At 51.6% G+C, this 13858-nt stretch overlaps 2 protein-coding genes across 9 annotated transcripts in view; one reads left to right on the top strand and one right to left on the bottom strand.

Moving 5' to 3' along the window:
- Positions 1-5319, bottom strand: part of LOC105484730 (receptor-type tyrosine-protein phosphatase V-like) — a 22431-nt gene extending 17112 nt beyond the window's left edge. For all 5 annotated transcript variants that reach the window (XR_011612719.1, XM_071078067.1, XM_071078068.1 and 2 more), the window contains exon 1: positions 4497-5319. The gene's annotated coding sequence lies outside the window, so the exon portion shown is untranslated. The remainder of the gene's footprint in view (positions 1-4496) is intronic.
- LOC105484733 (protein tyrosine phosphatase non-receptor type 7) overlaps positions 1-13858 on the top strand; it is a 15777-nt gene extending 1919 nt beyond the window's left edge. For 2 of the 4 annotated variants that reach the window (XM_011746627.2, XM_011746623.3), the window contains exons 2-10: positions 173-346; positions 1343-1526; positions 1823-1907; positions 4038-4114; positions 5318-5455; positions 5806-5916; positions 6924-7081; positions 9531-9644; positions 11845-12023. In XM_011746627.2, the coding sequence (XP_011744929.2) occupies positions 225-346; positions 1343-1526; positions 1823-1907; positions 4038-4114; positions 5318-5455; positions 5806-5916; positions 6924-7081; positions 9531-9644; positions 11845-11938 (1083 nt within the window). In that variant the 5' untranslated portion in view covers positions 173-224 and the 3' untranslated portion in view covers positions 11939-12023. Of the gene's footprint in view, positions 1-172; positions 347-1342; positions 1527-1822; positions 1908-4037; positions 4115-5317; positions 5456-5805; positions 5917-6923; positions 7082-9530; positions 9645-11844; positions 12024-12152 lie in introns of those variants that run through there. The other 2 variants (XR_989181.3, XM_011746630.2) reach the window with 2 other exon arrangements.

Raw genomic sequence — 13858 nt, 5'->3', positions numbered from 1 at the left:
GTCCTGGGTCCCGCCAAATAGATCCTGTCCTTCCCTTAGTGAAAATGAGGCTACCTCTTGGGAAACAGAAGACGCCCCAGTGAAAACAGAGCGCAAAGCCGGCCTAGCGTGGGAGCCTCCTTCTGGCCAATCAGCAGGCCAGAGAACAGCAGCGGAGGACCCTGTCTTTCAGGCAGACCTCATGGCTGAATGAGCCTCCCGTGGACCTAGCACCCCACCCCAGCATGGTCCAGGCCTGTGGGGGGCGCTCCAGAGCACAGCCGCTGACCTTGTCTTTGGGGGCAGCCATGACCCAGCCTCCGCCTGCCAAAACGCCAGCCAAGAAGCATGTACGGCTGCAGGAGAGGTGAGATCTTCCCTGGGAGAGGGGTCTTCCCCGCCCTGCGTCCCCATTCCGCTCCTCCCTTCCCTCCATCTGCTCCTCCAGCTCTGACAGCAGGGTCCAGAGGGCCCTCAGTTGTTGACTCCTATTTGGAAAGGAAACCAGTAGTGCTCATTTGCATGTCTTTTGCATGTCTGGAGCACAGAGTTTCATATCAACCCTGAGCCTGCTCCCTAAATTCCAAGCAAGGCCAGCAGCTTTCTTGGTGCTGGATGCATGTCAGAGCCACAGGGCCTGGCTGGGAGTGGGAAGAGGCAGGCGGCTGGAAGAAGCAGTTGAGTTCAAGGCTGCCCTGTTCTGGCTGACAAAGGGAGAGGGCTGAGCCGGGCATGGTAGCTCATGCCCCAAATCCCAGCACTTTGGGAGGCTGAGGTGAGAGGATCTCTTGAGTCTAGGAATTAGAGACCAGCCTAGGCAATATAGTGAGACCTCCTCTCTCTCAAAAAAAAAGGAGGGCATACAGCAGGGGCCCGAACCCTAAATTTACTGGGCCTCCAGGTTAAAGGAAAGACAAAGAGCGGCCCCCTCAGAGGTGCCTCATAACAGTAATACTTGTAAGAAAAGCAAATATGGTCAGGCACAGTGGCTCATGCCTATAGTCCCAGCACTTTGGGAAGCCAAGGCAGGAGGATCACTTGAGTTCAAAACCAGCCTGAGCAACAGAGCAAGACCCTGTCTCTCCAAAAAAAAAAAAAAAATTTAAATTAGCCAGGTGTGGTAGCATATGCCTGTGGTCCCAGCTACTCTGGAAGCTGAGGTGGGAGGATCGCTTCAGCCCAGGAGTTTGAGGCTGCTGTGAGCCACAATTGTGCCATCACACTCCAGCCTGGGCAACAGAGAGAGACCCTATCTCCAGCCTGGGCAACAGAGAGAGACCCTATGTCTAAAAGAAAAGATAAAAAGAAAAGGAAAGCAAATATGATTGGGTGCTCACTAGGCAGTGGGGGGTTATACCTGCAGGCGGGGCTCCAATGTGGCTCTGATGTTGGACGTTCGGTCGCTGGGGGCCGTAGAACCCATCTGCTCCGTGAACACACCCCGGGAGGTCACCCTACATTTCCTGCGCACTGCTGGACACCCTCTTACCCGCTGGGCCCTTCAGCACCAGCCACCCAGCCCCAAGCAGCTGGAAGAAGAATTCTTGGTAAGAAATTGGGGTCCCCTCCGAATCACTCTGCCCTCTGTATCAGAGGCAGCCAGCTGGAACCATTCTCTCACGGGCACCGTGGGCATGTCTCCTCTTTGGGCCCCTTAGGAAAGAGAACGTCAGGGCTGAGGGAGGGGGCTGCCCCCAGGCTTCCCCTTCTGCCCCCACCCCATCTAGGCCTACATACTAATGTCAAGAAGGAATGGCCAGAGTCCAGCTGTTCTAGAAAAAGGTAGAAGGGAGAGAAAAGGAGGCTAGGAGTCAGCTGCTCACCCATTTCCTCCCCCTGCCAGAAGATCCCTTCAAACTTTGTCAGCCCCGAAGACCTGGACATCCCTGGCCACGCCTCCAAGGACCGATACAAGACCATCTTGCCAAGTAAGAACTGCAGCTGGGATGGAGGGAGTTGGGTACAGTCCCTGGGGCTAGAGAACTTCACAGGACAAAGTACACAGTTTCAGCCAGGGAAGGACAACCTTGCTTGGCACATCTTCTCTCAGCAGAGAAAGGGGGAAGAAGCAGCAAGAATCACAACAGCAGCAATAATAATGTTTGCAGATATGTACCTTGGGCCAGGCCCTGCTCTCAAACCTTTTTTTTTTTTTAAGACGGAGTTTTCGCTCCTGTTGCCCAGGCTGGAGTGCAATGGCGCAATCTCAGCTCACTGCAACCTCCGCCTCCCAGGTTCAAGCGATTCTCCTGCCTCAGCCTCCCAAGTAGCTGGGACTACAGGCATGCGCCTCCACACCCGGCTGATTTTGTATTTTTAGTAGAGATGGGGTTTCTCCATGTTGGTCAGGCTGGTCTTGAACTCCTGACATCAGGTGATCCGCCCGCGTCGGCCTCCCAAAGTGCTAGGATTAGCACTGCGTGAGCCACTGCGTCCAGTCTCAATCTTTTATATTCACTCATTTCTCACAACAATCCCATGAAATTTGTACTGTGATATTATGATGACCATTTTACAAATAAAGAAATTAAGGCACAGATAAGTTGAATATGTTACCTAAGATATTCAGCTTAGCTACTTGCACGAAGCCCTTTTCCTTGTCTTCCTCTCGCTTGGGAAGTGCCCAGCCAAGGCTTGTGGTGGAGGAAGCACCACCAGGAGGGCTCCCAGAGAGAGGGCTTTGAAAAAGTCAGATGGAGACAGGGCAACGGCCAGCAAGAGAGCAGTGGCGGGGGGGATGGAGGACACTCAGCTAGGAGGGGGTGACCCTGCAAGCTGACAGACCCAGGACAAGCACCTTCCATTTTTCAGAGGCAGGCACGAGGCCCCGGAGCCTCTCCCTCCCTCCCCTGCTCTCCCTATAGGGAAGCTACTCCCAGCTTGAGGCTTTAGCTCAGTGAGCACATGGGCCCTGTCTCCTGCTAACCCTCCTGGAGTGCTCTCTGCCTGAATGGGCGGATCAAGGGGCTATTAGCGCTATTCCAGGCCAGGGGGAGGAGTACCCCTGTTCTTGGCCTAATTCTAATCAGCCCTGCAGCCACCAGAAAAGGGAACAATTCCTTTGCCTGAGATTCCCCTGGTCCCCAGGGTATCCTCTGTCCATGACCAGGCTGGCATGAGCAGAGCAAGAGTCTCTTCTCCTTTCCTCACAAGCCAGCTTCTTCATCCATGTTTGGGTTTCATTTAGAGAAATCCTTCCCCCTTAGAGGCAGAGGCCAAATGCCTCATGGCTGAGTGGAATCTGAGTCCTAGTTCCACTTCACGGCTGTGTGATATCCAGCAAGTTGCTCATCTGAATCCCATATTCACCATTAGAAAACAAATTCTTCTTCCTCTACATCTCTTTTTCCATTCCTACTGGCATAATCTTATTCTAAACCTGTACTGATCTCAAGGATAGAATTCTATATATATTAGAATATTATATCTGATATTATATCTTCCCATTTGGTCTCTGCTGTTCCGTTCCCTTTCTTCTCTAGTCCATCCTATATAGCACCACTCAGTTAACCTTCCCAAACTATTGCTTTGATCATGTCACTGTCCTGCTCAAAAACATTATATAGCTCCCTACCGTCTGCGTATAAAATTCTTCATAGGGGCCAGACATGGTGGCTCACACCTGTAATCTCAGCACTTTGGGAGGTTGAGGTGGGAGAATTGCTTGAAGCTAGAAATTCACGACCAGCTTGGGCAACAAAGTGAAACCCTGTCTCTACCAAAAACATAAATAAATAAATAAGCCAGGTGTGGTGTGGCATGTGCCTGTAGTCCCAGCTATGTGGAAGGCTGAGACAGAAGTATCACTTGAGCCCAGGAGTTAGAGGTTACAGTGAGCTGTGATCACACCACTGCACTCCAGCCTAGGCAACAGAGTGAGACCCTGTCTCTAAAAACAACAACAACAACAACAACTTCAGTGGGGATAAGGCCACCTGCTGTACACAAGGTGCTGGGACTGTGATGAGCACAGGAACTCTCTTCTTTCTGATCCTGCTGGAGTCTGTGTTAGTTGGTCACCTTCTGACCTCTGACCTCTGCTGATTTTTATTTCCTAGATCCCCAGAGCCGTGTCTGTCTAGGCCGGGCACAGAGCCAGGAGGACGGAGATTACATCAATGCCAACTACATCCGAGTGAGTGGCCTGGCTGCAGTGGTGGGTGGGGAATGGGGGAATTCTCAGACATCTGAGAATATCTTCCAGCTGTGACTGGTGGATCAGGTGCCTGCATTTCCTGCCCTCCCTGCTCCAGCTCACTGCTGTCATAGCCCTACCAAGCTGGGCTGGCACTGAACGCGCCCTAAGGCACCAACCTAAAAAACGGAGCAGATGTTGAAAAATATCTGGAGAGACCACCGAGTCTCCCTAACCTCCACTATCAGCCCTCCCATGCCACCCTCTAAACTTAGCAGGAAGTTAGTGTTGTTGAACCCAATCTCCAGCTCCTTGAGAGGTCGCAGCTCCCAAGAACTGCATGGGTGATGCCAGCAGTAATGGGACCTCCCCCACAACTTACCTTAACTGACCCTCAAGTAGCCCCTCTTATGTGAAGACGGTTGATTGATGTCAAGCTATAGGAAGCTCCAGGCCAGGTGGATGCTCCTCGACAGCTTCTCGCTGCTGTGGACCCTAAGGCGATGTAAAAGCAGCGCTCTCTAGTGACTCAGTGTGGTAAGACATCAGTCAGGGGCGCAGGGAGGCGAAAAGCTCTTAGCTAGGGAAGCTATGGGGAAACACGATCTTCCATTTGTCGGCCAATACCAGATCAACTGCAGTCCTGATTCCACCATCATCTTGAGGAGCAGGAAGCTGAGGGTCCTGAAGGTGAGAAAATCAGGTTAGGGAGACTGTGCTACATTTTGCTACTACTTTTATAGAAAAGTAACATGTAAGTGTGAAACGGTCACTGAACAAATATTAAACACTGTTTAGGTATTTTGTGCTACAAGAAAGCAGCAGGGGAGGAAGAGAATAAACATTTATAGAGCACTTGCTATATTGACTCAATATATTTTACTGAATTTAATCCACTCTACATTCCTACAAGATAGATATTATTATGCCCAATTTACAGATGATACAACTGAGGCTTACGGAGGCTAGGTAACTGGCCTATAGTGGCACAGCCAGGAAACAGCAGAACAGGGATCTGATCCTGACTCCAGAACCCATATCCTTTCCACCGTGTGGCTTCTGAGTGTGCGTGTTCATGCACGTGTGTGTCTATACCTGTAGTTCACAGCTTCAGGCTGACCCCAACACCTGAGGCATCCAGGATCACCCCAGAGTTCTGCTCTCACTGCTCCCCACCCCTTCCCCTGTGCTTCCACCTTCCAGGGCTATGATGGGAAGGAGAAGGTCTACATTGCCACCCAGGGCCCCATGCCCAACACTGTGTCGGACTTCTGGGAGATGGTGTGGCAAGAGGAAGTGTCCCTCATTGTCATGCTCACTCAGCTCCGAGAGGGCAAGGAGGTAGGAGGCAGAGCCACGTTCATGATGAACCCAGAAAGTGCTATGCCCACCCCACCCCCTACTCCCTACAAAGGGCAGCTCAGGACCAGAGGTTTCCCTGGGAGCCAGCCCCAGCTCATACCTCTCAGAAAATTCCCTGAGATATACCCCTGGGAGGCTGTCCATGGCCGAAATATAGGATAGAGTGAGCACTCTGCTTGCAGGTGTCAAGCTCAGAAGAGCCAGGCTCCCTGTTGCTGACCTTCCATCCAGTAGGGGTGGAAAATGGGGAGGAGATACCGGCCCCTCTTTGCTGCCCTGTCACCTGCTCCAGCTGACCCTCTTCTGACTCCCAGCTTCCTCCCTCCTAGAAATGTGTCCACTACTGGCCCACAGAAGAGGAAACCTATGGACCCTTCCAGATTCGCATCCAGGACATGAAAGAGTGCCCAGAATACACTGTGCGGCAGCTCACCATCCAGGTACCACCCCAGGGGCCAGGCCCAGTGGGAGGTTGGGCTGCCCACAGCATCTCTGGAACTCAGGCCGGCTCTTCACTAGGAGCCAAGGGTTTGCTCATCTAAACCATCTTAAATCCACATCTATAGAAGAAAGAGAAACTTGAGCACTGTCCTCAGCTTCTAGTCTAATAGGGCAGAGCCAAAAAGCCGAATAGGACTACCAAGAAGTACCCACCTGTCTGTGTGAATGGTCAGGCGAGGATAGGCAGGATCCAGGAGCCGGGCCAAGGGAAGGAGAGGAGGTTAAAGGAGATGTGGAAGGCCAGGTGTGGCAGCTCTGCCTGCAATCCCAGCACTTTGGGAGGCTGACGCGAGTGGAGTCCTCCTGAGGTCAGGAGTTCCAGACCAGCCTGGCCAACATGGTAAAACCTCGTCTCTACTAAAAATTACAGCTACTTGGGAGGCTAAGACAGGAGAATCACTTGAACCCAGGAGGCAGAGGTTGTAGTGAGCCAAGATTGTGCCACTGCACTCCAGCCTGGGTGATGGAGTGAGACTGTGTGTCTCAAAAAAACAAGCAAAAAAAAAAAAGAAAGAAAGAGATGTGGAATAACATGTACATAAGGGCTTTTTAAATGCCTTCTATTATTTTACGGTGTTTTATATTTTTGAAAGCATTCCTCTATCAACTCATTCTCCTCCAAATATCCTAGCAAGTAAACCAGTAAGATATCACTGTCCCCATTTTCCAGGTGAAGAAAATGAGATCAAGGGACTTGCCCAAAGTCATGTGCTTATGGGAAGCAGAGCCAGGACTTGAATTTCGGTGTCTCCCCTCTCCCAGGACAATGCTCCTTCCCAGCATTTTGGAGGGGGAAGCGGTGGAGAATGATGAACATGAAAATTGCAACCTAGCTTGCTTTGAGTAGATGACCCCCCACAGCCCTTGCCCTCCTCAGTCACCAGAGAAAAAGGCAGAAAGTGCCCTCCACCCTGACCTTGGTTCTCATGCCTTGTCTCCAACCCAGTACCGGGAAGAGTGCCGGTCAGTAAAGCACATCCTCTTCTCAGCCTGGCCCGACCACCAGACACCAGAATCAGCTGGGCCCCTGCTGCGCCTAGTGGCAGAGGTGGAGGAGAGCCCGGAGACAGCTGCCCGCCCCGGGCCCATTGTAGTCCACTGCAGGTGCGTGGCCCTCCCTTCACTGCAGCCTGTGGACTGCGCTCCCCTCCCCTGCCCCCTGGGTCTCTCCTGGGGAAGGGTCTGAGCAGAAGAGCATCAGGCAAGCCTAGTCCTTACTTGGACATGACTCACAAGGCCATTCAGCAAGGGCTCTGTTCTTTTCACCTCCTTCATGCAGAAGCCAGACATCTGGGCTGGACACCCAGGCCCCATCCACAGAGGGGACAGAATATCAGGAAGGTCCCAGTCAGCTGCAGGAGGACATAAACAGGATTCCAACTGTTGGGGAACTCATTTACTCATTCAACAAATATGTATTGAAAACCCTATTATTGGCCGGGCACAGTGGTTCACACCTGTAATCCCAGCACTTTGGGAGGCCGAGATGGGCAGATCACTTGAGGTCAGGAGTTTGAGACCAGCCTGGCCAACATGGTGAAAACCTGTCTCTACTAAAAAATACAAAAACTAGCTGGGTATGGTAGCACATGCTTATAATCCCAGCTTCTTGGGAGACTGAGGCAGAAGAATTGCACGAACACTGGAGGCAGATGTTGCAGTGAGCTGAGATCATACCACTGCACTCCAGCCAGGGTGACAGAGCAAGACTCCATCTCAAAAAAAGAAAACTTATTATTGTCAGGCACAGTGTTAGATGCTAAAGAGACAGCTGTGAACAAAGCAGTTTGGTTTCTTCCCAGACGGGTTTACAGTCTGGTGAGAAAGAAGGCAGATTAGGCCAGGCACAGTGGCTCATGCCTCTAATCCCAGCACTTTTGGAGGCTGAGGCGGGAGGATCACCTGAGGTCAGGAGTTCGAGACCAGCCTGGCCAACATGGTGAAACCCCATCTCTACTAAAAATACAAAAAGTAGCACGTGCATGTAATCCCAGCTACGTGGGAGGCTGAGGCAGGAGAATTGCTTGAACCTGGGAAGTGGAACTTGCAGTGAGCTGAGACTGCACCACTGCACTCCAGCCTGGGCAACAGAGCAAGACTCCATCTCAAACAAACAAACTAACAAAAACAAACAAAGAAGGCAGATTAAACAATTAAATACCGGCCGGGCCTGTAATCCCAGCACTTTGGGAGGCCTAGGCAGGCGGATCACCTGAGGTCGGGAGTTCGATACCAGCCTGACCAACATGGAGAAACCCTGTCTCTACTAAAAGTACAAAATTAGCTGGCCATGGTGGTGCATGCCTGTAATTCCAGTTACTTGGGAGGCTGAGGCAAGAGAATCACTTGAACCTGGGAGGTGGAGGTTGCGGTGAGCTGAGATCACACCATTGCATTCCAGCCTGGGCAACAAGAGCAAAACTCTGTCTTAAAAAAAAAAAAAAAAAAAAAACTATTAAATATCACACAATGTGATGAGAGCTGTGATGGGGATATGATGGGGAGCATAGAACCAAGTCTCCTAAGCCAGACTTTGACCAGAGAAGGTTTTCCAAGAGAAAGGCCATCTAAGCCAAGCTAAGACCTGAAAGGTGAATTAGCCAAGCGAAGAGAGGGAAGGGAACACATTCCAGGCAGGTGGAACAGCATATGCTAACTAAGGCCCAGAGAAGAAATGTGAAAATGGATACACTGCTGGGAGCAGGGTTACAGGTTGGGCCCAGAGGTTATGTGTGGGGTAATGATGAGAGATGGGTTTGGAAGGCCAGTGAAGGTCAGATGATGAGGGGCCTTGTAGGACTGGCTAAGACACTTGGTTGTAAAATAACACTTTGGCTATAGAGTGAAAAATGGATTGGGCTGGAGTGAGAGGGTATCGTAGGGGATAAGACTAAAGAAAGAGATCATTTGGGAGTGCATATCCTAAATAAAACAGAGCACAGAGGCAAAAAGCATGACACAGGGCCTTCCCAGCCCACCCACAGGTAGCAGTGGGACATGTGCAGGGAGGTCATTAGAGGCTCACGCAAGAGGAACAGGAGGCCTGGGGAGTTTTGAAATAAACAGAGGGCACGATGGAGCAAGCAGAGCAGAGCGGAGAGAAGACTGTGGGAGGGCGCCGAGGTGGGAAACAGAGGGGCCGGGCATGGGCTGCGTGGAAGATGAGTCTGAGCTGAGAGGAAGTCAAGGTTAGATAAGGAGGGCTCAAGGGTCAGCACGCCCACAAGTGGGGAACTGTCTGTTGGAAACTGCTGTAGATGCTCAGCAGAGTGGAGATCATCAAAACGTCCACAGGGACCAGAAGGTGGCCTGCAACAGGCTTACAGTGAGGCTGGTAAGAAATGTAAACTCCTCCCGTGCCAGTTATAACCTGCCTCCAGCAGGGTCCCCAAGGGGACTGGAATCCGAAGTACTCTACCTGCCCCCATCTCCAGAGTCCTATCCCCAAAATACAGCACCTGCAGGTCCCATTTCTTTCTCCATGGTTTGGGGCCTGGCTCTTAGATTCCCTTGTCTCCCACGACCTCCCTGTCCCCTCCCTGGCTATCTTCAGTGCAGGGATTGGCCGGACAGGCTGCTTCATCGCCACGCGAATTGGCTGTCAACAGCTGAAGGCCCGAGGGGAAGTGGACATTCTGGGCATTGTGTGCCAACTGCGGCTAGACAGGTGGGTCTGTGGGTGTAAACAAGGCCAACAATGTTAATGGGGGGCATCAGTGCCTCTGGGCCCCAGAGCCCTGATAGGCCCATCACCATCAAGCACTCCTGCAAGAAAGGAAGAAACCCTTTCTGCTTAGAGCTGTTTATTTTGCAACTAACAACCAGCAAAAAATATCTATCTGGATGGCCGGGCGCGGTGGCTCACACCTGTAATCCCAGCACATTGGCAGGCTGAGGTGGGTGGATCACCTGAGGTCAGGAGTTCGAGACCAGCCTCACCAACATGGTGAAACCCTGTCTCTACTAAAAATACAAAAATTAGCCGGACCTGGTGCGGGCCCTTGTAATCCCAGCTACTCAGGAGGCTGAGGCAGGACAGTTGCTTGAACCCAGGAGGTGGAAGTTGCAGTGAGCCAAGATTGTGCCATTGCACTCCAGCCTGGGTGACACAGCAAGACTCTGTCTCAAAAAAAAAAAAAAAAAAAAAAAGAATATCTATCTGGAAAGTTGGCTTGGAGGCCTGGAATTAAACATGATATGAGGCAACAAGTAGTGCAAAGAAGCTCACTGGGTTGAGGCAGAGCCAGTGTTCAGATTCCAACTTTTGTCTCACTGAGATGTCACTAGATTTCTCTGAGCTCCCATTTCTTTTTTTTTCCTTTCTTTCTTCTTTTTGTAATAATAGAGATGGGATGCCGGGCGCGGTGGCTCACGCCTGTAATCCCAGCACTTTGGGAGGCCGAGGCGGGCGGATCACAAGGTCAGGAGATCGAGACCACGGTGAAACCCCGTTTCTACTAAAAATACAAAAAATTAGCCGGGCGCGGTGGCGGGCACCTGTAGTCCCAGCTACTCAGGAGGCTGAGGCAGGAGAATGGCGTGAACCCGGGAGGCGGAGCTTGTAGTGAGCCGAGATTGCGCCACTGCACTCCAGCCTGGGCGACAGAGCGAGACTCTGTCTCAAAAAAAAAAAAAAAATTAGGCCGGGCGCGGTGGCTCACACCTGTAATCCCAGCACTTTGGGAGGCCGAGGCGGGCGGATCACAAGGTCAGGAGATCGAGACCACGGTGAAACCCCGTCTCTACTAAAAATACAAAAAATTAGCCGGGCGCGGTTGTGGGCGCCTGTAGTCCCAGCTACTCGGGAGGCTGAGGCAGGAGAATGGCGTGAACCCGGGAGGCGGAGCTTGCAGTGAGCCGAGATCGCGCCACTGCACTCCAGCCTGGGCTGGGCAACAGAGCGAGACTCCGTCTCAAAAAAAATAAATAAATAATAATAATAATAATAGAGATGGGGTCTCACTATGTTGCCCAGACTAGTCTCGACCTCCTGGGCTCAACAATGCCCCCTTGGCTTCGCAAAGTACTGGGATTACAGGCTTAAGTCACTGTGCCCAGCCCCCACTTCTTTATCTAGAGAGAGATAATGGCTCCTTCCCCCAGAAAACTGTTGTAAGAAATGAGTTAACTTATATGAAAGTGTTTTGGAAATGGAAACTATTATACAAATGTATGGAATCATTATTTTTACTTTTAAGATTATTAGAAAGAAGGAAACTTGAGGCTCAGGAGTATTCCTGGCCCGACTCAAGGCTTCAGAGGTCTGGTTTTGTCCCAGGAGCTGAGTGAATCAAGGAAGACCAAGCGTCAACACGGGGCATCACCCCTCAGCACGTGTAAGGGGCAGAGGACTCCTCTCACAGTAAATCTGAGGGTCAGCAAGGAGGAGTAGCAAGTAGAAAAGATGAATATAGGTGGCGGGGCATGGTGGCTCATATCTGTAATCCTAGCACTTTGGAAGGCCAAGATGGGCCAATCACTTGAGGTCGGGAGTTCAAGACCACCCTGGGCAACATGGTGAAACCCCGTTTCTACTAAAAATACAAAAATTAGCTGGGCATGGTGGCAGGCACCTACAGTCCTAGCTACTCAGGAGATTGAGGCAGGAGAACCACTTGAACCCGGGAGGCAGAGGCTGCAGTGAGCCAAGATCATACCACTACTCTCCAGCCTGGGTATCAGAGTGAGACTGTCTCATAAAAAAAAAGAAAAAAAGAAAAAGAAAAGATTAACACAGGCAAAGGAGTTGGTATGTTCTTTGAGAAAGTCAGGACTTTTCCAGTAGGACCGCAAGAATGTTTGACTGGAGCCATTCAGCCAGCACCCTGACCCTCCTTTACTCATGGTCTGTGTGTTTCTCCTTGCAGAGGGGGGATGATCCAGACGGCAGAGCAGTACCAGTTCCTGCACCACACTTTGGCCCTGTATGCAGGCCAGCTTCCAGAGGAACCCAGCCCCTGACCCCTGCCACCCTCCAACAACCCAGGCACCCACCTCCCTCAAGCCTGGGAAGGTGGGTCTGGGGAAAGTGGGCCGAGTGATCTGGGGGTACCCCTTGGGTGGGTGTGCTCCTTAGTGGTGCTTGCAGTCACAGGAAGCAGCATCAGTAAGGACAAGGGGCTGGACTCCAGGTCTTCACCACTGGCCACTCCTCTGCTTCCTCTGTTGGCCCCAGATGGACGTAAGGGGAACCTCCAATGTCTCTCTGAACTTAAAGACAGGAGCTGGCAATTTATGACAGACAAAGAAAGAACCCCAGGTGTCCTGGTCTTCTCTAAGACCCTCTTTGTGAGCTTCAGTTTCCTCTTCTATAACGTGAACATTAAGTGCTTAGCTGCCATGAGGGAAAAGCAATGAGAGAAGCCACTCCAGTCACTCCTTCCTGGGGCTGACAAAAGGGTGATTCCAAGACCATCCTTCACCCGAGGCCCTGCCCAAGCACAGGCCAGATGCAAGAATGGGGAAAAGTCTGGTCCTGATCTCCAAGTCTCAACATCTTAGCAGTGACTCTGCTCCCTGACCAGACATCGGAAGGGCTGGACAACTCCAATCCAAAGAAAGAACAAGGACTCTGGTTACCCTCGCCTCCACTTATGTGTCCTAAGAGTAGGCTACAGAGGTGACCGGGCCTGGCAGTTGAAATCTCAGGAAGAGGGAACATGTGGGGACTACTCAGAGGCAAAGAGGGGCTGCTCCTGCCTCCATGGTTGCTGGCCACTCCTACCAACTACTGTTAGGGAGGCTGAGCAGTCTCTGTTTTGCTTCCATGGCTTAAATAATACCCTGGGTATGCAGGAAGACAAAAGAAAGAGGCAAGGGGAGAAGAGGAGGCAAAGTGCTCAGTCTGATTTTAGATAACCAACCCCGCCATGACCCTCTATACTCCGCATTTGCTGAGTACACCTAGAGAGCTTGGCTGTTTCCAAAAACAATCAGGGTCATAACCATCCATGCAGACATGGAGGCTCGGCTGAAACTGGACTCCTCACTGTCTACCCCAGAGAACGAGCGCCCCTCATCCATCTCAGCATCAACACAATTTCCAGGGGACCTCAGGTCTAAGTAAGGACTGAACGCCACACCTCAGGATTCGTCCTTCTTGAATCTGAGGCAGGCTGCCTATTCTGAGATGGGGATGAAGGTAAGATGCCGCATCACCGGGCATGCCGCCCCTGAGAGCTGCCTTGATACCAGTTCTCTGTGGAAACCCCCGAGGAGCTGGATCTGGAGAACAGCTGGGCCTCCTCACTCAGGACTTCTCTCCTAAAGAACACGCAGTGCTAAAACTGAGGATGATTTCCCTAATGCTTCTGCTTGGCCTTGTGGAGGAGCTGCTCCTTCCTTACAGCCCTGGGGATGGACTTGCCCACACCTCCACCTCCCCTGAGCCCTGTGAGAGGCACAACTGTCTATGCCAATGAGGCTCGGTGGGGGGCTCTCAAGTGCCTGATCCTGCCCTGGGCTCAGAGCCAGCCCAGAGGGAAGCAACTGCACAGCCCCACAGGCCTTCCCTGGCACTGCCCCCCCAACCCCATCTCAGAGCTCAGAGGGCACAAGCTCCAAAACAGTAACCAAGTGGGAAAATAAAGACTTCTTGGATGACTGACTCATTCCTTCTTTCCATCTTCTTCTAGGCCCTCTGGGGCTTCTTTGTAAGAAGAAAGACTGCAGACCAGGGACAGGCAGGCTGCAAATCTTTGCCCTTGGGATATGCACTTTTCTAGCACTTCCAAGGACATAAAATAAGGTGAAACCAAAGTCAATTTAGGAAGTGAGACAGGGTGGACTCTCATAGTCTACTCAGGCAGCTGTAACAATTCCCACTACCGTAAACCGTGTGGCTTCTAAACAACAGAAATGTATTGCTGGCCTGGCGCGGTG

The sequence above is a fragment of the Macaca nemestrina genome, chromosome 1, assembly GCF_043159975.1.
Source record: "Macaca nemestrina isolate mMacNem1 chromosome 1, mMacNem.hap1, whole genome shotgun sequence".
In the NCBI taxonomy this organism is placed as follows: Eukaryota; Metazoa; Chordata; class Mammalia; order Primates; family Cercopithecidae; genus Macaca; species Macaca nemestrina.
This window is presented reverse-complemented; position numbering and strand designations above follow the sequence as displayed.